Source organism: Meles meles, chromosome 15 (genome assembly GCF_922984935.1).
Source record: "Meles meles chromosome 15, mMelMel3.1 paternal haplotype, whole genome shotgun sequence".
NCBI lineage: Eukaryota > Metazoa > Chordata > Mammalia > Carnivora > Mustelidae > Meles > Meles meles.
The window spans coordinates 39,451,893-39,477,444 of NC_060080.1; the positions used below are offsets into that span (position 1 = coordinate 39,451,893).

At 39.2% G+C, this 25,552-nt stretch overlaps 1 protein-coding gene across 2 annotated transcripts in view; it reads left to right on the top strand.

Moving 5' to 3' along the window:
• The first annotated feature begins 7,825 nt into the window (after positions 1 to 7,825).
• The window catches only part of RNF103 (ring finger protein 103), a 106,021-nt gene continuing 88,294 nt past the window's right edge, over positions 7,826 to 25,552 (top strand). The window contains exons 1-3 of one of the 2 annotated variants that reach the window (XM_045979076.1): positions 7,833 to 8,072; positions 10,085 to 10,224; positions 19,789 to 19,904. In XM_045979076.1, coding sequence (XP_045835032.1) covers positions 7,847 to 8,072; positions 10,085 to 10,224; positions 19,789 to 19,904 — 482 coding nt within the window. In that variant the 5' untranslated portion in view covers positions 7,833 to 7,846. Of the gene's footprint in view, positions 8,073 to 10,084; positions 10,225 to 19,788; positions 19,905 to 25,552 lie in introns of both variants that reach the window. The other variant, XM_045979078.1, reaches the window with a different exon arrangement.

The following is a 25,552-nucleotide window of genomic DNA, read 5'->3' on the forward strand; positions in this document are numbered from 1 at the left end:
GTCATTCTCCTTGTCCTCACCAGAAGGTAAATTGGTAAATTTGGCATCCCTTCTCCTATACTCCTTGTCTACCATTCTGAGCTTCTTGCAAGCCCACTCTGGCTTCTCTGGTTCAGTGGAACTGATTGTGTCTTGGATTTAGAGATGTAGAGACAGAAAATAGAAACTAAAGATAAGAACAAATCCCAGGAGCCCCAGGCCTGCTGCAGTACAAAGGTCTCAGGGCTGTTCTCTCCGTCATCTCTCTCCCTGGCTACCTAATCTTCTCAGGCTAGAGGGCCAGGCTTGAAAGAGGTATACATCCCTACTTGCCTTCCTCTGCTCTCAATTCAGTCACTTACCCAACCTAACTACAAGAAAGGCTAAAAGCTGTTCTTTGTCTAGCCTGCTGGTCAGAGGCCATGGTATAGGAGACCTGTGTCACTATCTCTACTACACTAAACAGTTGGTGCCACAGAATTCCAGAAAGGTTCTGAAATTGGAAGCATGATACTTTGGAAGCCCAAGGTGGTGGGTGGGGCTGAAAACAGGAGGGTTTATGAAAAATTTCATGAGGTACAGTTTGACCCTGTATAGCCAAGCACTTGCCCCTCTCTAACCCTATAGGATGTTGGGAGGTTTGTCCTCTGAAATGAACAGATTGGTTCTGGACTTAAAAATTCCTGGCATGGTCATGTGAGGGAGATGAGGAACCCTAATGGCTGAGACTTGGTATTTCCAGCCTCCTTCTCCCACTCAGTCCCAGGATGCTGATAACCATACCTGAAGTTTCCAGGCAGGATTTCTCTCTGAAGAAAACAAACAGCTGAGGAGAAAAATGTATAGATCCTCCTAGTGAAATGGCTGTAGCTTGGCCATTTACCCTTCAGTGAGCCCCACTCACTCTCAGAGAACTTTTCAGTACCTCTCATTTATGAACCTATGAACAAGGAGAGAGCCAGGGGTCACCAAGTAATTAAAGACAGCCTCTAAGGTGAAAGACTAAGTCCAAAATAAAGAGATGAAAAATGAACCCAGGACTAAGAAGCAATGCAAAAAGCAAAAGAAAACTTAGGGGGGAAATTACTATTAACTAATATCTTCAGAGAGATATGAGAATGTATTGCATGCATTTTTTTAAAAAAAGGAACAGAGTGTTACAGAAAAGGCACATCCCTGTGACAAGAAAGAACTTCTGAAAATTAAAAATAGGATAGACAAAATTAAGAATTCAGTAGAAAGGGAGAAAAATGAAGTTGAAAAAAACTCCCAGAAAGTAGAACAAAAGGCAAAAAGAGGAAAACTGGAGAAAGAAAAGAATAATATTATAGGATCAAAGTAGGAGTTTCAAAATCTCATTAACAGGAGTTCCAGAAAAGTGAGAAACAGAGGAAATTATCAAAGAATCTCCCCAAACTGAAGGTAATGAGTGGCAACTTGTATTAAAAGGGCCCACTGGGCTCAATACAATGAAGGAGAGGAGACTTGCACTCAGGCACATCATCATAAAAGTTCAGAATACCAAGGATGAAAAGAAGAGTTGAGAGCTTACAGAGAGAAAACACAAGTCACAACAGAAGCCAGAAGTTTCAAAATTCTGAAGGGAAGGGATTTCTAATTTAGAATTCTATGCTTGGCCAAACTATCATTTAAACATGAAGGATAACTGCAACCAACACTTAAATGGCTCAAGAAAAAAAATGTATATACAATATAGAGAGCAAACATGGCAAAAACATCAATTGGTGAATTGGTGAAGGGCATAAAGGAGGTTTGGGTAATATTCTTGCAAGTCTTCCCTGACTTTGAAAAAAGAAAAGAATGAGGCTAGAGTAAAAGAATTTTTAGATGTGTAAGGTCTCTGAAGCTTATCTCAATGTCCACTTTTTAAATAAGTCACTGAATGATGAGATGTGTTCCATGCAAACAAAGAAGTGAAAGAACAAACATGCAAGCATGGGATCAAGAAAACAGAATCTAACATAGAAGGGTTGTGAAAGGGAAGTCTTGGGATGAAGCTGCATCCTAGTCTGGAGAGGAGTTGGTCTAGCGTGGAACAGGAAGACCCGGACAGAAGATTTAGTTCCAATAAAATATGGAATTGATACATTAACCATTTGACCTGTTTTATAGTTCAGACAGAGAATTGGGGGATGAATAAATGGACAGAGCCATCGAAGATAGAACAAACCAAAATCTGAGTTAATTATTAACTCCAGGGAAAATGGACGATTGCACAAGAAAGGAAATATAAATGATGTGGTTCAGCCATCAACAAGATTTATGTGGTCACATTAACATAAAAATGAATATGGAATATAATCACTTTGGGAATGAGAGAGGGAAATGGCATGTGCGTGGAGGGCATAAAAGAGATCATTCCTCATTTTCTGTAGTAAGAAATCAATCGATAATGTAACAAATGAAAAGATTAAGAAAAGTAGTAGAAACCGCTAATTTGGAAATATAAAGGAAACATGAGAAAAATACTTCAAAGTATTGAAGGTAGTTTTCTCTGAGAAATGGTAGTTTTGTCCTAGTGGGTAGGGATAAACAGACGATGTGTTTTTTCATAGACAGGGTTTGTTGGGATAGTCCCAGTTTACCCTTGTTAGTCTGGCATAATTTTATTGCCACTGTCTTGGGATGCCTGGGTGGCTCAGTGGGTTAAGCCTCTGCCTTCGGCTCAGGTCATAATCTCAGGGTCCTGGGATTGAGCCCCGCATCGGGCTCTCTGCTCAGCAAGGAACCTGCTTCCCTCCTTCTCTCTCTCTGCCTGCCTCTCTGCCTACTTGTGACCTCTCTGTCAAATGAATAAATAAAAATATTTAAAAATTTGTTTTTAATTTTATTACCAGTGTCCCTTTCACTTTCAAAATTTTTCTGATTTGGATGAAGATTTGAAGTGTTATTTGACTTTTTTGTTGTTGTTATTTGACTTTTCAAACTGTGTATAGGTAATAGTTTGATAGAAGTAAAATAAAAAGTGAGAACTCTTTGGATCCTAAATAAAATAACCGTATTCCATACTCCATCCAGCTCAGCCAAAGACTTTGGGTTTTTCCCTCTAAAATTAATTCTTCATTTTAAATTAAATACAAGTAGGCTTCCAGTTATAGAATGAAGTCACAAGAATAAAAGGCACAGCACAGGGAGTATAGTCAATGATATTATAATAGTGTTGTATGGTGACAGATGGTAGCTACACTTGTGGTGAGCATAGCATAACGTGTACAGAAGCGGAGTTACTATGTTGAATACCTGAAACTAACGGTTGTGTGTCAACTATATTCAAATACAAAAATTTTTAATTTTTTTTTAAGATTTTATTTATTTATTTGAGAGAGAGAACATGAGCAGGGTGAGGGGCAGAGGGACAAGCAGACTCCCTGCTGAGCTGGGAGCCCCATGCAGGGCTTGATCCTGGGACTCTGGAATCATGACCTGAGCTAAAGGCAGATGCTTAACCAACTGAGCCACTGAGGCTCAAATACAATTTTTTTTTTTAAAGATTTTATTTATTTATTTGACAGAGAGAGAGATCACAAGTAGGCAGAGAGGCAGGCAGAGAGAGAGGAGGAACAGTCTCCCTGCGGAGCAGAGAGCCCGATGCGGGGCTCGATCCCAGGACGCTGAGATCATGACCTGAGCCGAAGGCAGCGGCTTAATCCACTGAGCCACCCAGGCGCCCCTCAAATACAAAATTTTAAAAAAATAAATGAAAGTTATAAAAGAAAACAAATGACGAAATATATTCATTGAAACCTATAAAACCAGGAACTAGCTTCTATTTTTTTTCCTATATTTTCATTTGTACCTCTAAATAGATTCTGAGCTTTATATTGTTTTAGAGAACTTGTATCTTATTTTTTGTGTATTTCTGCTATTAGGTCTACAAAAGGTCTACATTTTTTTTTAATTTTTAAAAAATATTCAATTTTGGAAAGTTTCCCCTACTAGACTTCAAATAACCTGGCAACAAGATCCTGTTTGACTTCATCTCAGTAACAAAGCTCGGTAATTTGTCATAAATATTGCTTGAATAAAGAAATGAATGCAAAATATCTACCTGCCTACATATAAGCAATATGTTTGCTTCGAAGCACTTTTTACACTCACTGCCTCATTTAATCCTTACAGCTGCTTCATGGGATAAACATAGCATCCCATTTAGCAGATGAGAAAAATGAGGTTCAGACAGATATTGTGACTTTCTAGCAAGGTGATAGAGCTAGTAGATACTAGGTGACACTGGACCAGGCCCACTAAAGATATCTTGAGGTTCCCATGTTCTTGCCACAATATCAAATGATAAGGATTTATGTCATCCCACAAATAAACAGAATCTGAGAAGCAAAATCAAGAGCTCAGGTTAATAGCCTGGTTGTTAGAGAAACAGATTATGAAAACCAATGAATAATTCAAACATCCTTCTGTCAGACTGGTCTTTGAACAGAAATTATAATTAGTCTGCCCAGTTAGGCATCGTGGAAACTGAAATCACCCTCATGGAAGGACAGCCCACCCCTCAGAGTCTCAGAGGATAAATCCCTGCTGCAAACCTCCAGACCAGGGAAGCAGTCTTAATGGTTGTTTTATTTTTTAAAACATATCTTAAAATTATAAAAATAATGCATGATTATTTCAGAAAAAATAATGAAATAGAGATAAAACACAAAATTAAAGAATTCCAATTATCCAAATCCCATCATCTAAAAATGAACGTGGTTTACATTTCAGTGTATAGGTATCTCTACCTTTGTCTAATACTAACACAAAAAAATAGGATCATATGATCCACAATTCTTAGTAACCTGCTTTCCTCAAACACTCTCTCTTTTGGACATAGGTTCATGTCTACAGCCATTTGTCTATATGGTTCTTAGTAGCTGCCTCACCATTTTGTAGCTCACCATTTAGATTACTGTATTTGATTAGTCTTCTGTTGCTAAATATTTGGGTTGCTGGTTCTTACTCTTTTTTCCTATTATTAATAATAATTATTTTTTCTATTATTTTCTATTTTTATTCTATTATTATTCTTTTACAGCAACAACAAAACTCTGTACACACATCTCTGTGCACATGTCCAATTATTTCCTCAGGATAACTTCCCTGAAGTGGGATTACTGGGCCAATCATCATGTATTTCAGGGCACCTTCTAACTCCTATTGTAAATTGCCCTCTTGGAAAGTTGTACATCCTATTGAAAAAGGATGTAAATGCCCGTACCACTGTATCCCACCAACCCTGTTCATTCTTTGATCAGTGCTGTTATCTTTTCTAAGAGCCCAACCAGGAGGCAACAAGGCAAGGGGGTTGAGATCAAAGGCAGTTGAAACAAAAAGAAATGCCAAAAGAGTTCTTTACTTCCTTCTTTGGAGTCCCTCCCACACTCTAGTATTTTTCCAGTTTGAAACTCTAGCGTGGATGGTTCCCTCCTCAGCTCACAGTCCAACTTTCCCCACCTGTCCCTCTTTTATATTATTTGATTTGGGGTCAGTCTCTCTTTACTAGTGAGTACATTGCTTTGAGATGAGGGTTCACCTTATATGTCAAGGTTTGGGCAGCAACACTGCCCATTCACAGGGTCACCTTGACATGCCTAAGGATTCCGAAATTTCAGAAACAATCTTGTTAGAATGAACTGTTTAATATACCCTCCCATGTTGATCTGCCAGCCATGGAAAAAAAGCCACATTGAAGCTGGTTAAGACACAGGAGCAGAGGCCTAGAGCTGGGTATACATTCTTACATCTGCTCCTCTGATTCTTCCTGCCTGCTCCCTTGGGCCCATCCCCTCCCAAGTTCTCCCCTCCCAAGTTCTCCTCCACTAGCTGGCCACTGAAATAACTTTGTGTGCTTTATTTTAAAGGGGTGCCATTCTGAGGCTACATTCTCATGGTCCATTTTTTTTGGTTTCCATTTCTCATTTGCTCCATGATGGAAGATCACACCTTCATTCTTCCTAAAACTACACCCTCTCCCCTCCCCGGTTCAGGACATTTGACAGCTTTGCAGCTTTGCACAATTCCGTCTTTTCTTTCCTGATCAAGGGAGCTGGTAGAAGCCAGCCTCCTCAGTTTAATTATGCAACCTCTTTTTCCCTTAAGACTGGCACAGGGTTTGACAGAGAAGAGTATGCTCCATGGAGGTTAAATACAGAACTGGATAGTGCATAGTCACCCACATCACTCACTTTATATATGTTCCTCTTGCTAGCAGTGGCCACACTCAGGAAAGGTAACAAAAGACAAGACATGTAAACTTTGCACAGGGACATATCAACACTCAGCAACGTTTGTCCTGGGAACTCACCGCCTCAATACCCGGTTTTTAACACCCCTAACATAGAAGAGGGGGAGGAAAAATTATAACAGGAGGGACAAGTGGGCCTGGTTCTAACTCCTGTTTTGGCCAAACCTCCTCCAATACACGTCGTGCACAAACTACTTTCTCACCGAGAAACGGAAAATCATTGTTTTCTACCCTCTCAAACGACAGGGCCCAAATTTTTCCACTGCACCAGGACCTAGCATAAACATACTCATCTAGTTTTACCGATTTTAAGAGGATCATTAACTGCCCCATTTGTACGAAAAATACACAAAGTGACAGAGTCCAGAGTCCAACCCTTAGCCCAAGATCATGTGCTGAACATCTTCAGGGCAAAAGGAAAGAGCGAAGAAGACACTGGACAGGCAACTCTAGGAGCTGTTCTGAAGCCCAACCAAGGTTGCGGCCCCGCACCGCTTTCCATTCCCCTGCTTTAGCCGCCCGCTTCCCACTTCTCCCCAACGCGGCCCGGGCGCGCGCTCCACCGTGGCCCCGCCCCGGCCCCGCCCGAGGCCCCGCCCCGCCGCCGACGTCAGTTGTTATGTCTCGGCCCGGGCCGCGGCACCAGCTGATCCTCTGCTCCCGAGGCGACTTCCGCGGCCGCGCGAGGTGGCGGGGGCGTCGGGGACGGCGGCCGAGACCCGCGCCGCCCATCTGAGCGGGGCGGGCGCTCCCAGGCCAGGAAGCCGCCCCAGGGCCGCCCGGGGAGCTGTCTCAGGCCTGTTTTTGCTTTTCTTCTTCAGGACCGTCGGCCCGCGCGCCCTGTTTCTCTCTGCAGAGACCGCGACGCCCCCTCCCGGGCCGCGGTGCCCGCCCGCCTGAAAGGCGCCGCCCGCCGGCCTGAGAGAACCTGGAGCCGCCGCAGCGGTGCTCGCCGCGCCTTTCGCGGATCCTGGGTGGCCAGCGGGGCCTGGGGCCTGGGCTCCGGGCGCTGCGCTGCGGCGGACGCTCCTCCCCGCGCTGGGCCCGGAGCCTGGCCGGGCCGAGCGCCGCGCCCTCCTGACCAGCCGCCGGCCGGCCCCAACCGCCTCCCGGGCTCGCCGCCCCTCCAGCCCCGGCCTCCCGCCAGAACCCCGCTTCCTTTGTGGATCTGAATGATTTGGGGGGGCCTCCTTCCTCCCCTTGAGATTACGGTGCTGGAAGGCCGACCCGCCACCTCGGTCAGTGCCCCCCACCCGGGTAACGTCCCTCGTTTTGTTCCTCCCCGCCGGCCCTCCCGCGTCCTGCTCCTTTCGGTGTTTGACTGATGGATATTTTCTAGTTTTTTTCCCCTTTATTCTTCTCATCTCCTGACTGGAAGGCCCCGCGCAAGGCTTGCGCCTGGGCCCCTCCTCCTCTTTTCCTCACCCCCGCACCGGGATCCAAACCCCCAGCCCCGCGGCCGGCGATGGCGCGACAGTGAGGGCGGCGAGGCCGGACCACGCTGGGACAGTGCCCGCGCCCCAGCGGGCGTGAGCACACACTCCCCCGCTCTGCGCCCCTGTTTTTCGTCTTCTGAGCTCTCTGTAAAGAGAGAAGACGCAGGGGAAGATGTGGCTGAAGCTATTCTTCCTGCTCCTCTATTTTCTGGTCCTGTTCGTCCTGGCCAGGTTTTTTGAGGCCATTGTGTGGTATGAAACTGGCATCTTGGCCACCCAGTTGGTGGATCCGGTGGCGCTGAGCTTCAAGAAGCTGAAGACCATTCTGGAGTGCCGGGGGTTGGGATATTCAGGGCTGCCGGAGAAGAAGGATGTCCGGGAGCTGGTGGAGAAGTCAGGCGAGTATCGGACGCCCCTGGGGTCCCCTCCACCGTGTGGAGGGGGTGACTTGGGCTTCCTCGTACTTGCTTTTTCCTCCAGAATGAGACATTCCCTGGAAGGGTTAAGCCGACTGCTCAGAGAGCTGTCCAGGTTTTCTACAAAAAAAAAAAAAAAGTGAATCCAGTTTTGAGAAGGGGGCTGGAATTATTTGCACGGGTGTTGCTGTCTTTTTAAGCTTTGTTTTTAAAATAACAGATATAAGTGCAAGTTCTTAACATTGAATGCCTACCTTGTTTTGGAAGAGTTTATATTTCTGTCAGTGTTTAAAGAAATCTTTATGTCTTGGATGTAAATTTATTTTTCCTTTTAGAAGTCAGGTAGAGATGCATCAACTTAAATGGATTGAGAAATAGAATGGAAATAGCTAAGAGAATACGTATTTAACATCTTAAGCAGTGCATTGTCAGTGACTTTTGGTTTGGGGGTAGGATTGAATAGGAAATAAGGTTAATTTTTTTCACCCCTGGACAAAATGTATCTTTGTTTAGGTAAATGTTTAGAAGGGGAATGTACTGTAACTTGAGAAAGACATTCTGGGTTGCTGTAGGAAGCAGTTGAAATTGATTGTTATCTTTATTGTTTCAAATATATCTGTCTGCTGTGTCCTTTACAAGACATTTTTTTTTCCTTATTTAGTACCCTGTAGCCATTAAGAATACTAACTCCAGACGACTTTAGCACTACATATTTGCAGGTTGAGGGTTGTCAAATTTGTATCTCACTACGGGAGGAGAGGAGGGAACCCTCTGTAGATGTGATGCCTTTTTTTTTTTTTTTTCTTTTAAGAAAACGTAAAACCCATTTTTTTTCCTTGCCTCTTGTTTACTCACTGGTTTATGGTGACTTCTACCACAGGGGTGGGGGATGGGAAATGGAGTAAAGTAGATCTCTAATAAATGAATTTTCTAGGTTTAGAAGTATGGGAACTACCAAAGCCAAATCAGTTCTCATGGTAAAAAAAAATTAGTAACACTTTTTTCTTTTGACTTTTATTTAGTGTTACTTCCTTTGGGCCTAAAAATACTTGTCACTTTGGGTATACAAGGAATGCACATATCACTTAAAGAATACACACAGCTCACAACAGTATGACTAAGATCACACATTTTATAGCAGAGAGGTCTTGGTGTAGCAATTTAACTTTATAATTTAAATATACGTTATAAATGATTTTGCTGCAGTCATGCTTGTTTTTACATTAAGGCAAAAATTAAAGTAATTTGACAGTAGTGTTTACTTTTTATTTAATGACACAAGCTGTCAATTTACCCTGTAAATTTGAGTATTAATGTGGAGTTTTTTTTCTTCCAGGTAATCTTTTGTATCTAACCTTCAAGTCTTAAAAGCCTTATGCTATTTTAAGCAAGTGATAATGGCAAACTCTGTAAACCCATTTCTAAATCTTGTAAGTCAGAAGTACATAAATCATACTGTTTAGAAATTATGTGAAGCCCAGCATGTTACACAGAAAACTAAATAATACCGTGATGGCTTTTTGGACTTAGCAGGAAATTAAGTAATTTCCTAACAGGTTATGTGATGACCCTATTAGAATATAAGTTCCATGAGAAGGTGGATTTTTGTCTGTTCATTTTTGCCTGACACTAGTAGGTTCTTATTACATATTTACTGAGTGAATCTTAAATGGGTATATTCAGGTTCTACTTTTCTTTTCTATATAGACTGAGATGAAAGTACTGTGACATGATTTTTAACAGTGCAAAATGGAATTAATCATTGAAGTTGGGAATGTAGTTTTTTTTTTTTTTTTTAAGATTTTATTCATTTGAGGGAGAGGAAGCACAAGCAAGGGGAGAGGCAGAGGGAGAGAGAGGGAGCAGACTCCCTACTGACCTGGAAGCTCATGACCTGAGCCCAAGGCAGATGCTTAACCATCTGAGCCACCCAGGTGCCCCGGGAATGTAGAATTTTTGAAATCTAACTGGTGTTATTTTTTTCATTTCTTCAGGTGACTTGATGGAAGGTGAGCTCTATTCTGCCCTCAAGGAAGAAGAAGCATCTGAATCCGTTTCTAGTACCAATTTCAGTGGTGAAATGCACTTCTATGAGCTTGTAGAAGACACAAAGGATGGCATCTGGCTGGTTCAGGTATAAGAAACAGTGATAGAAGTAAAATTATTTTTACCAGAATAGTATTCACTAGCCAGCTAGTGACACTTCTGTGTACCTGTGTCATTTTTCTTAAACATAAATCAGCCCTCATTAGGGGAGGCTCCAGTGACCTCTTAAAGAGGTTTTGCAGACCAAGGAAAATGAGAATTGAAGAAGGGGGAGAGGAAGCTTTGGGAAAACAGAGTTGACAAATCCATTGTAGTTGTTGGATCTTCATTAAAGTAAGAAACACAGGGATATATTCCTTTTGTTGAGCTATTTGCACTGTTTCAGTTTTGGTTAAACAGTTTTTAATTCAGTGATCCAAGCGGTTTTTGTATCTAAAGGAAAAACCTGGAAGTCAAAGTAAGAAAATCTTTCTATTAGGGAAATAGCCAACTTTGTGACTATAGAGGATGAGATATTGTGGGGAATGGTGGGGAGTGCTTATTACTCAGCTTGTGAAATTGATGAAATGATCATTTTAAACCCTAAACTCTTGTGATATCAAAACTGTGAAATTTAATTAGCATATTAGAGTTGTAGAGCTATGAAGAGCCTAAAAAATAGTCTTTTATGCTTCACAGAGTGTGCTTTATATATCACTCATGGTAAATGAGTGGGCATACATTATCATTTATGGATTTTAATGCAAATTAGTAAAGTCAGTATTGTATTGAACATGTAATTTCATAAATATTATTTAGGGCAAGGCTAAAGTTAAATTTTTAAAAATATAAGGTCACTTAAAGTAAAATATCAAATAAATTAACAGCATGATTTTGGCTAAAATTATGATTATTGAATCAGGATCAAATCCCAGGGCCCCAGATTTCTGTCTAGTACTCTTGTCATTTCACTCTGGGGTTGGCTAAGTTTGATTCATGGTATAAAAATCAAAATTGCTTCTTCATATTTATTTCTGAGGACAGTAATGTCAAAATACGGTTAAAAAAAAAAAAGCTAGAAGTTCAGAGACCTTAGATGCAGATCTGGTTGTGTCGTAGATTTGCAATATAATTATGGATAGACAGACTTTGTCTTATACCTGGCCTCAAATAAAAATATACATGTAAAGAGAATGGAATAATACTGTGGTCCACGGGGCTAAAGATTAAAGAGTTGAGGTTTAGGAATTCTTTGGGTGATTACATAAGCTATTCATCACTTTCCTTGACATGCAGTCTTCCTATTGTGTTTGACCTTTTACCTGTCAAATAATCTAATTCTGTAATTTTTTTTTTATATTTTATTTATTTATTTGACAGAGAGAGAGGTCACAAGTAGGCAGAGAAGCAGTCAGAGAGAGAGGGAGAAACAGGCTCCCCACTGAGCAGAGAGCCCCTAATTCTGTAATTTTTAAATTCAGCAAAGGGAGAACCTCGGAGGTTATGGGTGTAGTCTATGCATTATCCATCAAATTCTAGTTTATTTCTCTGTCAATTAATTGTATTTGAAAAATAAACTAGCATCTCTAAAGCTTTAATTCATAAGTAAATAGTTATTCCATTTCCTTTCCCAGATATTTATATCTGATGGTCTGATCAAGAAAGACTTGTTGGCTTTGATAATTTTTATTTACTGATACTGAGTTGAATAGCCTGTCCCATTTATCTGTATTCTATATCTAAATGTTTGTCCATACGTTGAGTGGTCCCATAAAGATGAATGATAAATAGATGCTGAACACCTTCCAAACTTGAAAAAGCCATGTCAGAGTTTAAATATTCTTTTGATATATAGGATTCTGCCTATAGACAATGAACACATTCTGGTTCACTAATTAACATATATTCTAGGCTTATAAATGATCTACTGTTTTTTAATATTCTTTTTTTTTAAGACTTTTTTTTAAATTTTTTTTAAAACATTTTATTTATTTGACAGAGAGATCACAAGTAGGCAGAGAGGCAGGCAGAGAGGGAGGAGGAAGCAGGCTCCCCGCGGAGCAGAGATCCCGATGCGGGGCTTGATCCCAGGGCCCTGAAATCATGACCTGAGCCGAAGGCAGAAGCTTTAACCCACTGAGCCACCCAGGCGCCCCTTTTTAAGACTTTTTAAAAGAAGATTTTATTTACTTATTTATTTGAGAGAGAGAAAGAACATGCACAAGCTGGGGAGACTGGCCAGAGGGAAAGGGAGAAGCAGGCTCCTAGCTGAGCAGGGAGCCCGATGTGGGACTGGTTCCCAGGACCCTGAGAGTGACCTGAGCCAAAGGCACACACTTAACCTGCTGAGCCACCCACGCACCCTCACTGCTATTTAATGTTCTATTAAAGATAACCGTGGGGGGCGCCTGGGTGGCTTAGTGGGTTAAGCCTCTGCCTTCAGCTCAGGTCATGATCTCAGGGTTCTGCGATTGAGTTCCTCACAGGGCTCTCTGCTCAGCAGGGAGCCTGCTTCCCCTGTTTCTCTGCCTGTCTCTCTGCCTACTTGTGATCTCTCTCTCTGTCAAATAAATAAATAAAATCTTGAGGGGAAAAAAAAAAAAAAGATAACCGTGGGGCGCCAGGGTAACTCAGTCAGTTAAGCTTCTGACTCTTGGTTTCAGTTCAGGTCATGATCTCACAGTTGTGGAATCAAGCCTCTCATGTGAGTGTGGAGTCTGCTTCACATTCTCTCTCCTTTTCCTCCTCTGCCCCTTCTTCTGCTTGCTCTCTCTCTCTTCCTCTTATATAAATAAATAAAATCTAAAAAATAATAATAAAGATAAACAAAATTTTTTTAAAGATTTTATTTATTTATTTGACAGACAGAGAGCACAAGTAGGCAGAGAGGCAGGCAGAGAGAGAGGAGGAAGCAGGCTCCCTGCTGAGCAGAGAGCCGGATGTGGGGCTCGATCCCAGGACTCTGGGATCATGACCTGAGCCGAAGGCAGAGGCTTTAACCCACTGAGCCACCCAGGTGCCCCAAGATAAACATAAATTAAACTCTGTTATAAGGTGACAAAATTCAACTAGTTTATTTAGCTGTTAGTTGTATGCCAGGCCCTGGAGATATACCAGGAACATACATCAGGCTAAGTCCTTGTTCTCTCAGGCACCTCACATTCCAGTTGGGAGAGGTATGCAATAAATAAGTAAATATTTAATATAGCATCAAGTTAGTGGAAAATACTAAGAAGAAAATTAAGAAGACAGAGAGTGGCAAAAAATTCTGATAAAGGGACACCTGAATAAAATGTAGAACAAATAATGAATGATAGTGAATGTTGGCATTATAAATTCTAATCACTAAATTATTTTCCTCTGAAAATATTTTTTAAGTCTCACAAGGTATTAGTAGTTGAAAAATGACTTCTAAGGAAAATGGAATGTATTTGTGTGGTTTTCCATGTGTTAATGATAGTAGGACGGACATATATTTAATTTTTCCAATGACGTTCAGGATTTGCACTGATCACCAGTGTCTGGCTTGTGTCCCTTGGGGCCAGTCGCTTACATCTGTCAGATGGCTGGCTTGGGTTAGAACAACAATCTCTGGCAGGACAACTGAGAAGATTGAGATTGAAACCCTGTCTTCAGGCATTCTGAAGTCACCAGCTAAGCTAATTAGCACAGACGTTGGTTTAAGCTCTTAAAAGAGGGCTGTTGGTTTTTTGCTTTTAAATTGAAAATGTCTACTAGAAACAAGATAAGTATTCTCTCAGTTGCTTGTCATTCTTTCAGCTCAGGTCATATTTATGATAACTTTTAAAAATTCTCTTCTTAGTGATTTGAATTATTCTTTTCTATTTACTTTAAAAGAACCTAATTTCAGTTTGCTTTGTCTTTTTTTTTTTTTTTTTTTTTAATTTTTGATCATGCATAGATCCTGGCCAGTTCAATCCTCCTTAGATTGCTTTTATTTTAGGTATGCTGTGTAAGAAATATTTAAGCACATCAGAGTTCTTTCCTTTCCTCCCATTTTTCTAATATTATTCCTTACTCCCATGAATTGTGGTTTTCTTTTGCATTTATTGAGAAAAAAAATGTAGTTAGATGGCATATAACTAACTGATAATAAACACTTTAGGTTTATAAATCATGTCATTGAAAGGATGTCTGGATTTGCTTATTTAGGGAAAATGTAACTTTAATAAATGGGTATATGACTTAGTATTCTATCACGTGGTCATTTCATTTTTCTGGAATAGATTAGTAATCTGGGTTGATTATAGATTATAGATTGGTAATCTAGGTTGATTATTTTTTTTGGAGTTACCACATGTGGAATGGAGATACTACACAAGAAAAATTGAATTTGTATTGTTTAATTCATCCTGTATTTCTTACAATTTGTATCTTATGTGCAATTCATGCTTTTATTTTCTGCATGATACATGTTAATGGCCTTTTTATCTTTCTCTTCTTAATTGTTTTAAGATGTATTAATGCTCATGAATTATCCTTACATTGAACCAGAGTATTAGGATGCTTCTTTTCATGTCAAGCTTTTCCATGTCTGTCCTGTATTCTCTGTAATATGAGGTGAAAAGAAAAGAACTAATTTTAGTTTTCCAGGCAGCAACACATATGGGACATCTTTATCATCAATATACTATGTAACCCATGGATCAACTGAGGTTTTTTTTTTTCTAACAGTTCTTTATAACATTCTGAGTTTTCCTACTTTGTCCCTAACGTCAGCTCATTCTCTCATCAGTTATTTATCTCTTAGTGTTGTGGATTCTTTGGTTTTTACCACCACCCAATCTTCTGAGCGTCACAAATTAAAGACAGTTACTTTTTTTTTTTTCCTGTTCAGAAAACACTTAGAGAGGCAGATGGAATAGTGGCTAGGCTTCTGAAATGGAAAAGTTAGCATGCTCTGTGGGTTTTATGGGTTCATCCTCATCTTAACATTTCTATTTCTCCTTTCTCACCTTGTTCAAAGAGGGACTGTGGTATTTGTTCCCTACTGGCTTTATCCCCATCGTAAGGAATTTAACGTCACTAGAATTGAAGTAGCAGTGAAAAACATCATGTGATTTATTAAAGCTTTGGGTCAATATTTACTGAAGTATTATGTTACTATATTTCATGTTTGGCTAAAAAGAGTTAATAGCTGTCTTAAAACTTGTTTTAGCTTTGTTCTAGACAATCATTTTGTCCATGGAGAGTCTAACCTATTAATAAGTTAATTAAAAAAAAGTGTCTTTCTTGCTCAGCGGGGAGCCTGCTTCTCCCTCTGCCTGCTACTCCACCCTGCTTGTGCTTTGTCTCTCTCCCTCTCTCTCTTTCTCTGACAAATAAGTAAAAAAAATCTTTAAAAAAAATAATGAAATACTGACAGATGCAGAAAATATCATAGCCCAGCACTCCTATTCTATGGAGTTTTGTTATTTAATTTAGCCTAGATTTATATTGCAGATGTTCTTTTTTTTTTTTTAAAGATTTTATTTATTTATTTGACAGACGGAGATCACAAATAGGCAGAGAGGCAGGCAGAGAGAGAGAGGAAGGGAAGCAAGCTCCCCTCCCATCGTGCAGAGAGCCCGATGTGGAGCTCGATCCCAGGACTCTGGGATCATGACCGAAGGCAGAGGCTTAACCCACTGAGCCACCCAGGAGCCCCCAGATGTTCTGATTAGTAATAAAACTCACCTCTAAAAATTAGGCAAAAGTATGTTTTTTTCCTTATACAAATGTAACACCTGGAATACATGAGGAAGGGAATAGACGATAACCTGAGGTGCAGTCTTTCTTTATAAGTTTAACCGGACCACACTAGGTTGACATCAGAGAATATGGGCAGTTAGCATCCCACATCATTCAACACAGTTTCATGCATGGTGTGCTGGAGCCAGCTTATACTGGCTTAACTTATTATATATAAGTATATAATAAGTTAACTTATTATATACTTAACACTTAACTTATACTTAACATCTCTTCCCAGCTCCATGTTTAGAGATAACATATTGGGAAATTGAATCACCATATGGTAGTATTTATACCAAGGAAATCAACAAGTAATAGAAATAAGAAGTTCCTTTTTCTTTTGGAGAGCTAGTTATTAAATGTCTACCAGCAAACCACTGGTTTCATCCATTCATCTAACCATGTAACAAATATTTTTTGAAATCTAATGTGAGCCAACTGAACCTTGGGATTTGGGGATTAGCACTGAGGGCACAAAGGTGAATAAACTATAGCCTGTGCTTTAAGACAGCTTAGAGTTTGGTTTATTAAAATATGTAGACCAGTACAAATCTTAGTATATGATTATCTTTCAGCTGAGTTAGATGGCCCGTGATGGTGCTAGCATCTTAGGAGATCCTAAAGAACTCTATTAGACTGTGAAGTGGAACCTAGGAAAATTGTGGTGATTTTTTTTCTGGAAAAAGCATATATATATATATATAAAACTTTTTTAAGGGTTTTATTTATTTATTTATTTGACAGAGACAGAGCACAAGTAGGCAGAGCAGCAGGCAGAAGGAGAGGGGGGAAGCAGGCTCTCTTCTGAGCAGGGAGCCCAATGCGGGGCTCGATCCCAGGACCCTGGAACCATGACCTGAGTCAAAGGCAGTCACCTAACTGACTGAACCACCCAGGCACCCCTGGAAAAAGTGTATTTTTAAATTCATTGAATCGAAAGTCCTTATGTCCGACTGGGGTCCAAAACATTAATATATAATTGCATAGCAAGGTACTGTTTATGCTAATGTTTGTCTAGAAAATATTCCAGATGATAGGTTGCTAGAGAAGGGACTTATAACACATACCAAAAACTTGGTGGCTTTAGAGAACTTTAGTCAGATATAGAAGAATGAAGTTACTAAGCTGTAAAAAACTGAAATAATTTAGGTTAGCATAAATGTTTAATGAGTACCCAAATGAATTAGGCACTATACCAGCTGCAGGAAATGGAATGGTGAGCAAGTGTTGTAGGGATGCCAGTTAGAGAGGCAGATACCTAGGGAAGAAAGAGGGAAAGATTCCTTTACTTCCAGCTTATGGTACCAACTCTGTTCCAGACTTGGAACTCGGGCTGCACTTTCATCTAGTTTTTTTCTAGTCCTGAAAATATTTCCCACAGAGAACACAACATCTTTCCTGAACTGCCAAGGAATATGTCTCTGCTTTTAATAAGACCAGCAGTGTGAGTGCCACTGAGAATCATCATGCATACTTTTGGATATGAGCTGTAAGTTGGGAACTCTTACTGGTGTGACACAGTAGTAATAGGCCTAGAGTATTTGTCAGTGACAAATAACCCATGTGACTCAGCCAGATGGGTTATTTTGTGAAATATTAAAATTTTTAATGGTGATTTAATTCAGCTTCTATAAAATTTAATTTATGCCAAACCTTAAGTTGAATAATAGAACTATATAGGACATTGAACAGAACAATTTCTAATTGCATAAATACATCTTCAGAGTTAAATAAAATGCTTTCATGCAATGAATGCCTACAGGAGTTTTCATTTTTGTGTGACTCTCTGTGTTAGGGATGATTAAATTCTTCAAAAGCAGGTGTGGGTACAGCTTGCTGAATAAATAAGGCCCTGGGGTTACACCTTGTCATGTACCTGCTCAGATGTTCTACCTCTGATCACGAACTTGTGTTGTCTATGCTGTAACCAGCAGCACCTGCCAATGACCCCCTCTCATTCCTACTTCCTTTCCTAGCATTGAGCTCTTATAAGTCTGAGAGATACTTGTACAGTGGTCAGGATATTCACTGAAAGATGCCCCTAAATTTAGGGCCATACCTTACATTGATTAAAACAACCTCTTAATTAACCCCTTGATGCAATGTCATTATAAACACTGACCTGAAACGTTTGGGTCATTTGCAGCCTTGATCAGGAAATGGGAGTGAAAAGAAGTTCTTTAAGAGTTATTTTTAAAAGTAGGGAGTAGGGTGGTATGATTGCATGGAGACTTCTTAAACCTTAGTAATCTGAAAAATAAGTCCGAGACTTCTTTGATTACTTGTTGGAAAGAAGAGCTACCATATTGACTCTTGAGTAGTAGGGGGAAAAGGAAAAGAAATGCCTGCCCTGCTTTTTCTCCTGATTATTCAGATAAAATGTATCCAAACCTTTTGGACCATGGAAAAATGAAAACTAGGGATTTAGCGGGTAACGTAACTGGCGTGAACCTCCTCCAAAAGAGCTTTCATGTCCTCAGATTACCCTCTTTCTGGTTACCTCCACCATCTGAGCATTTGAATAAATAATTCATGTCTCCCTCAACAAGACCTCTATTTTTACTAAAGAGCACATTATAACCATTTGTTTAATGCTCTAAATTGTGTATATGTTTGTGTATTTATGAAGCATCAGAGTTATTACAAAATGCTATGTATAGCATGTAAGTCTCTATAGATGTGGGATGATAGTAGCAAGGGTGTAGGGCAGAGGTTAGTGGACATAAAGTGAATTTCAAGTCACTTGTCACCACCATGTGCTCTGTCTCTTTCTACTGCCCTTTGTTAGGCTTCCCAGCAGAGAGGCCACAATGAGGTAGCTATACCACTCTTGTATCTCCCAGGGGTATATATTGGCACTCATTTCACTCATGCACCTGGGATTTCATTTCCTGGAGGCATTGTGAACATGAAAATTGCCCTTCCTCCTAGAAAGGACCCCTGAGTATTGTGTTGTAATTTTGAATTAGATAACATCAGTTACATAACCTTTGTAAAAATAAACTTGGCCTATATACCCTAAATTTAAAATAAATCAAACAGATGGTTTTCTGAAGACATTTTGACTTTCCTTTAAGTTCCCATTTAGTTGTTTTTGTGTTTTTGTTTTTAACATATAATTTTGTTTTTTACTGGTGTGTCTATTGAAGTCCTGCCTTCATTCAAAGCAGAAAGATTAGGGAATAAAAGGAAAAGGTGTTAACGATTAGAAAGTCTAAGAAGCCATGACTCATTTTGGAGGTTAACTTATTAGAGTTTTTTCTTTTTCCTTCTTTTCTTTTTTTAAAACATCTTTTACTTCTCCCAGTCTTACTTGTATTTGAAAGCTATTTGAAGATTTGAAGTAGAAGTTCAAGAGTGTAGAAAACATTATGATACTTTTTTTTATATGATAGAACCTTTTCGTGATTGTTAAGAAAAAGCTGTAGAAGTAATAGTATTGGCTTAGTTAAAGCATAGTTTAATAGAAAACATATGTTTGACTCTTGGATCCTTAATAATACTTTAAAAAAGTGAAATCTGAACTCATTGAACCCACATATGATAATTTCTAATAAGCTTTATTTGGATTATTGTTTAAAATTTTTGGAGCAGAGAAATGCCTCCAAAGGCCATTTACTTCCTGTGTAACTTATTTCTAGAGACTAGACCTACAGGGTGAAGAATATGGCTAGCTTTTTAATATGGTTTTGATTCTCCCTCTATGTAACTGCCACAGAGTGTGGAAGTTTAATGCACTGTATTCAGTGTTTTAAGCCTTTTCAGTGGGACAGTTGTTCTTTCTACGAGAATTGCAGTGATGATGTAATTGGGAACAGAATCTTTTTGCAAGAGATAAAAATGTATTATAGATACTAAGTGGTTAGTTTGATTTCATTTTAGGTAATTAAAGTTTCTGTTTTTCTTTCCGGGCAAACAGGTCATAGCAAATGACAGAAGTCCCTTGGTTGGTAAAATCCACTGGGAGAAAATGGTGAAAAAGGTTTCAAGATTTGGAATACGAACAGGCACTTTTAATTGTTCCAGTGACCCCAGGTGAGTTGATTAGGCATTTCTTAGAATTTGAGTTCTGACCAGAATTGTCTTAACTAATGAAGACAATGATATGAGAAGCCTATTTGAACTAAAAGCTAATTATAATGGTTAGTGCTCTGTTAGTTATACTGGTGCTTGATTAATAGTTTTTGATAAACTGGCAGCTATTTACTTTCTGACTTTCTCTATCACGTTCTTCTATATTCTTTCTAGGGGGGGTGAGTGAAGACTATGTCTTCAGTCCTTTTAGTTTCAGTTTTCTTCCCAAAAAGACTTCAGCACATTTATAGCTTTGTACTGATTGAAATCTTTTGTCATAATTCTAAGCTCTAGTTTGCGTGAGGATGCTCATTTCCATCTGCCCTACCCCTAGATGTGTCCTTTTCCCTAAACTGTCCAATTCAGATTCATTCTTTTTTTCTTTCATCAGGCATGTACCCTTTCTACCTTTCCTTTTTCTGTTCTTTACTGTTGTGTTGTGTTTTGTTTTCCCATTTTCTCAGACAAGAATCCTTGCAGGCATTTCTCTCTTCTTTTGTCATCATCTCCAGTATTTTATCTGTTGTGTTATTTCTTGTTTCATTATTAAATTATTTCTTTGAAATGCTTTTTATTTCAACTTCTAGTGCCATCAAGTTTTAACTTTTACATATATTCATTCATTTAATTACTCTGTCGGTAAATAGTTAATAAAAGATTAGCATGTACAGCATGTTCTGTTTAGTGCTGAGGATGGGACATATGATGTGTATTTAGAAAACCCCACAAAATTAGGTAGTTTCTAATGTAAGTAATAGATCTGATTTATCTATGTCCCGTATATGTGGCCCCAGTGAGAAGCCCGTTAGCTGTAGAAAACACTTCAACACTACTGTATTATACTACTCAGATTTTCCTTTCTTCTTTAAATCCATGTTTGCTTCATTTTACCTCAAGATTGTTTTGCTTATTGGTATTATAGGGTGTGATCCACACCCTAAGGTGTAGAGTCCCCAAAGAACTGGAGATAAGAAAGAAAGTTCTTGTATTTCCTAACTCACAGTCTCCTCATCTACCCACAAAATTTGTATTCTCATCTTTACCACAGAATCTTGATCATATCTAATGCCTTTTGTTGAAGTGTCTGGAACAGTCCTAGTGTTAATGTTCTAATGAAAAGGAAATCGTTGTTATTTTTGTCCTTTATTTATCAAAGACAATTGCATTTGGTCTGATCCCATCATTCCCAAATAGTTTCTGAGTGCAAGATCTTTCTCCCCCTTACTAGTGATTGCTATACCAGAACAAATGAAAGTGCCAATATTTTGATTTTTTTTTTCAGGTAATCCCAAAAGTCAGTATCACTATTGTTTTTTTAATATTTTATTTATTTATTTGACAGAGATCACAAGTAGGCAGAGAGGCAGAGAGAAGGAAGCAGGCTCCCCGCTGAGCAGAGAAGAGAGCCTGACACGGGGCTCGATCCCAGGACCCTGGGATCATTACCTGAGCCAAAGGCAGAGGCTTTAATCCATTGAGCCACCCAGGCGCTCCCAGTATCACTGTTTTTCAAAAAATATTCAGAATTGATTGTAAAAAATCCATGAACTAATTAATACATTTCAACACTGTAACTTATAAATATATTAGAAAATATCAAGTAAAAGTAAATTCACTAAATATAAAGGCTAAACACATAGTCTAATATAAATTGTTACATAACATTAAGAATTCAAAAATAAGCTAAGCTCAACAGAAAATGATTATCTATTAATATGAAAAACTGAAGGAAATAGTAGTATTTGACTTTTTTTGTGTAATCTTATAAAGCAGAATGCATCAGAAGTATCATAATTGAGTCTAGCAGATTTTTTTTTATTCGTTTGTTTTTTAAATATTTTTTTCCATTTTATTTATTTTTTCAGCATAACAGTATTCATTGTTTTTGCACAACATCCAGTGCTCCATGCAAAACGTGCCCTCCCCATTACCCACCACCTGTTCCCCCAACCTCCCACCCCTGACCCTTCAAAACCCTCAGGTTGTTTTTCAGAGTCCCTAGTCTCTTATGGTTCGCCTGAGTCTAGCAGATTTTAATGTAACTTTCCTAGCTTTTCTTTGGAAAAACTCTGAGTCTGTACTAGCTGAAGAATGGTAAAGAGATAGTAAAAGCAACTTCTGTATATTTTTCTCTAAATCCTTCATCTTCAAATAATCTCACCTCTTACTTATGATAGAACAGATCATTTTATAGAAAATTTTGATTTTTTTGTTGATTGCAACTATTTTTTGTTATTAAAACACTTTTCGCAGCACCGGGGTGGCTCAGTCAATTAAGCATCTGACTTGTTATTTCCATTCAGGTCATGATCTCATGGGTCATGAGATCAAGCCCCGTGATGGGCTCTGTGCTCAATGCAGAGTCTGCTTGGGATTCTCTGCCTCTCCCTCTCCTCCTTCTCCTCCCTCTGCTCATGCACTTTCTCAAGTAAATAAATAAATAAATAAAATCTTTTTTAAAAAGTACTTTTACTTAACCTTCTTCAGTTTCATCCAAAGGTGAAGATTTTTTAAAAATATTTTATTTATTTATTTGACAGACAGAGATCACAGATAGGCAGAGAGGCAGGTAGAGAGAGAGGAAGGGAAGCAGGCTCCCTGCTGAGCAGAGAGCCTGATGCGGGACTCGATCCCAGGATCCTGAGATCATGACCTGAACTGAAGGCAGAGGCTTTAACCCACTGAGCCACCCAGGCACCCCTACTCATCAGTTTCAATATTGTCATATTCATGTTTCCTTTTTTTTTTTTAGATTTTATTTATTTATATGTCAGAGACAGAGAGAGAAAAATCACAAGTAGGCAGAGAGGTAGGCAGAGGCAGAGGGAGAAGCAGGCTCCCTGCCGAGCAAGGAGCCCGATATGGGACTCGATCCCAGGACGCTGGGATCATGACCTGAGCCGAAGGCAGCCACCTAACCAACTGAGCCACCCAGGCGTCCCTTCATATTTCCTTTTATTGGGAAGGTCTTACAACCAGAGTAACAACTATTGTTGCCATAGAAGCTGTGCTTAGTCAGGATCATTTTTTTTCTCCTTTTGGGGATTTTGGAGATTCAGAAGAATAAAATAGATATGGAAAAGTGTTTTCAGAATGTCAATGCAGGGGTGCCTGGGTGTCTCAGTCTGTTAAGTGTCCAACTATTGATCTCGGTTCAGGTCTTGATCTCTGGGTCGTGAGTTCAGGCCCTGCACTGGGCTCCATGTTGGGTGTGGAGCCTACTTAAAAAAAAAAAAAAACAAAAAAGGAATGTATAACTGGGTAGGGAATAGTGTTTTTCAGCAAGTGTTTTAATCATATGTTGAATAATTGAGTCATCATCTTCATTTCAGATTTTTATAGACACCAAGCTCTCTGCTCCACCATTTGTATTGGTTTCTTTACTGGAGTTCCTTCTCTGGGGTGGTCTCAGGGCACCCTCTTCTGATGTGCTGGTCCCATCGTATAGCAGTACTTTCCTGACCTAGTTAGCTGCCCTAAGAATATTCAGGGCCACCACCTTTGGGCAGCACCTGACTCTGTTGGGCAGCAGTTTTAATTTCTTTCTTGACATACTCAACTTACCTCTCATTCCCCAATCAAGCAATACAGCTTACAGGGCTAAAAAATCCTCTGTTACATCTATTCTCTTGTCTTTTCTTGAAGAAAGTAGAAAACAAGGTGGGGTGTGTCTTTGAGGGGTTGGAGAGATGGGGGATAGTAAAGAGCAGATGGAGAACATTGAAATTACAGGAGCTGAAAGGCAAGTGGGTCAGGAGGGCTTATGGTGAGAGTGAAAGGGTAGAGGGCCGGTGGAATAAGCAGAGAAGGGAAAGTGAAGGGGAGATTGGAGAGCAGGCCTGGAAGGTCAGTGAGGCCAATGACCTTATCTGAAGAAACCACATTACATAAACAGAAATACTGAGGTTTCTTTTTAAGTACTGAATGTCCCACAAGAAACTGGAATAATTAACTAACCATGTTTTCTATCATTTTTAGTTTTCAAATTCTCTAAGAGATCTCAAAAGGCTTACTTGAAGAACTAGAGGTTATTTTTATGATGGTATTATCAATCAGGAAGGTTAAACCTTAAAGCCGTCACCCAACTGTGAACTGAAAAAGCACATGATACATTTTTTTTTTACATGAAGAAATGTATGCACTTAGACCTTCTTTGCCTATTTTACACAGTAAGGTTTCCTGTCAGAAAATTGGCATTTAATTTATGGCACAACTCAGAAGCCAATATTCTCTGAGGTAATTATAGAAAGATTAAAAAGAATGACCATGAGTAGAAATGTGTCATCATAAGTGTCATATGAAATTTAAAAATTAAAGCTACTTAAAGATACTTAAGATGTAAATAAGGCAATTATCTATTTGACTTATTGCTTTTGTGGGTGGAGGGTAAGAATAGAATTCATGTCAATGAATTATTACTTTGCATTACACAAATACAGTGTTAAGGGATACAGGATATTTTCTTTGTAGGAATTCATAATTCTAGAACCAATTCACTTAAAGCAATATTGATATTAATGGAATCTATACTGTTAAGGAAGTGAATCAACTCAACAAGAAGCTGAATCATGGTCTGTGATTCTGAGTCACCCAGGTAGTTTCTCAGAGTCATTACTAACCTTGTGTTTATGACATAACATGCTCTCTTCATTTATCTGAAGTTATATCACAAAATTCCTGAGGTACAACTAATTGTATTATCAATATAAAACCATATGACATATGTTGAGAATTTCAGTCTGATCATATAAATGTGTAGTGCGCATATTTCAGTAAAATAAAATCCATGCTGGGGCACCTGGCTGGCTTAGTCAGAGGAGCATGTGACTCTTGATCTCAGGGTCCTGAGTTTGAACCCCATATTGGGTGTAGAGATTACTTAAAATAAATAAAACTTAAAATATATGTGTGTGTGTGTGTGTATATGTACACACATGATGAAGTAACACACATATAATCCATGTTCACTAAGTAAAGCATAACACTTATGATTTTATGATTTTTTAAAAGATTTTATCTATTTATTTGACAGAGAGATCACAAGCAGGCAGAGAGGCAGGCAGAGAGAGAGGGGGAAGCAGGCTCCCCGCTGAGCAGAGAGCCTGATGCAGGGCTCAATCCCAGGACCCTGAGATCATGACCTGAGCTGAAGGCAAAGGTTTAACCCACTGAGCCACCAAGGCATCCCAGTTTTATGATTTTTATATCAATATTTTGAATAGCAAAATAAGAGATTAAATATTCATTGCTATCCATTTACAAATCTATAACGAAAAAATGTACCTGCATGGTAGATTTTCTTTTTTTCAACTTTATTGAGTTAAATTTACAAATCATAAAACTCCACATGGTAGGTTTTTGGGGAAACAATACATTTTTAAAAAAATGGGAAATGCTGCACCTACAGTCTCTCCAATGTCCTACAACAACTGTTTTTGTTTTTCAGTATTTCCTTTATTTCTCATCTAGTTTTTTAGGGGAAAGGTGATGTCACAAATTATATGGCAAGAACTTGTCCATTTCCAAAAGGATTGGAGTCATGACCACACTGGTTAAATCTAAACAAATGGGGGCGCCTAGGTGGCTCAGTCAGTTAAGCATCTGCCTTT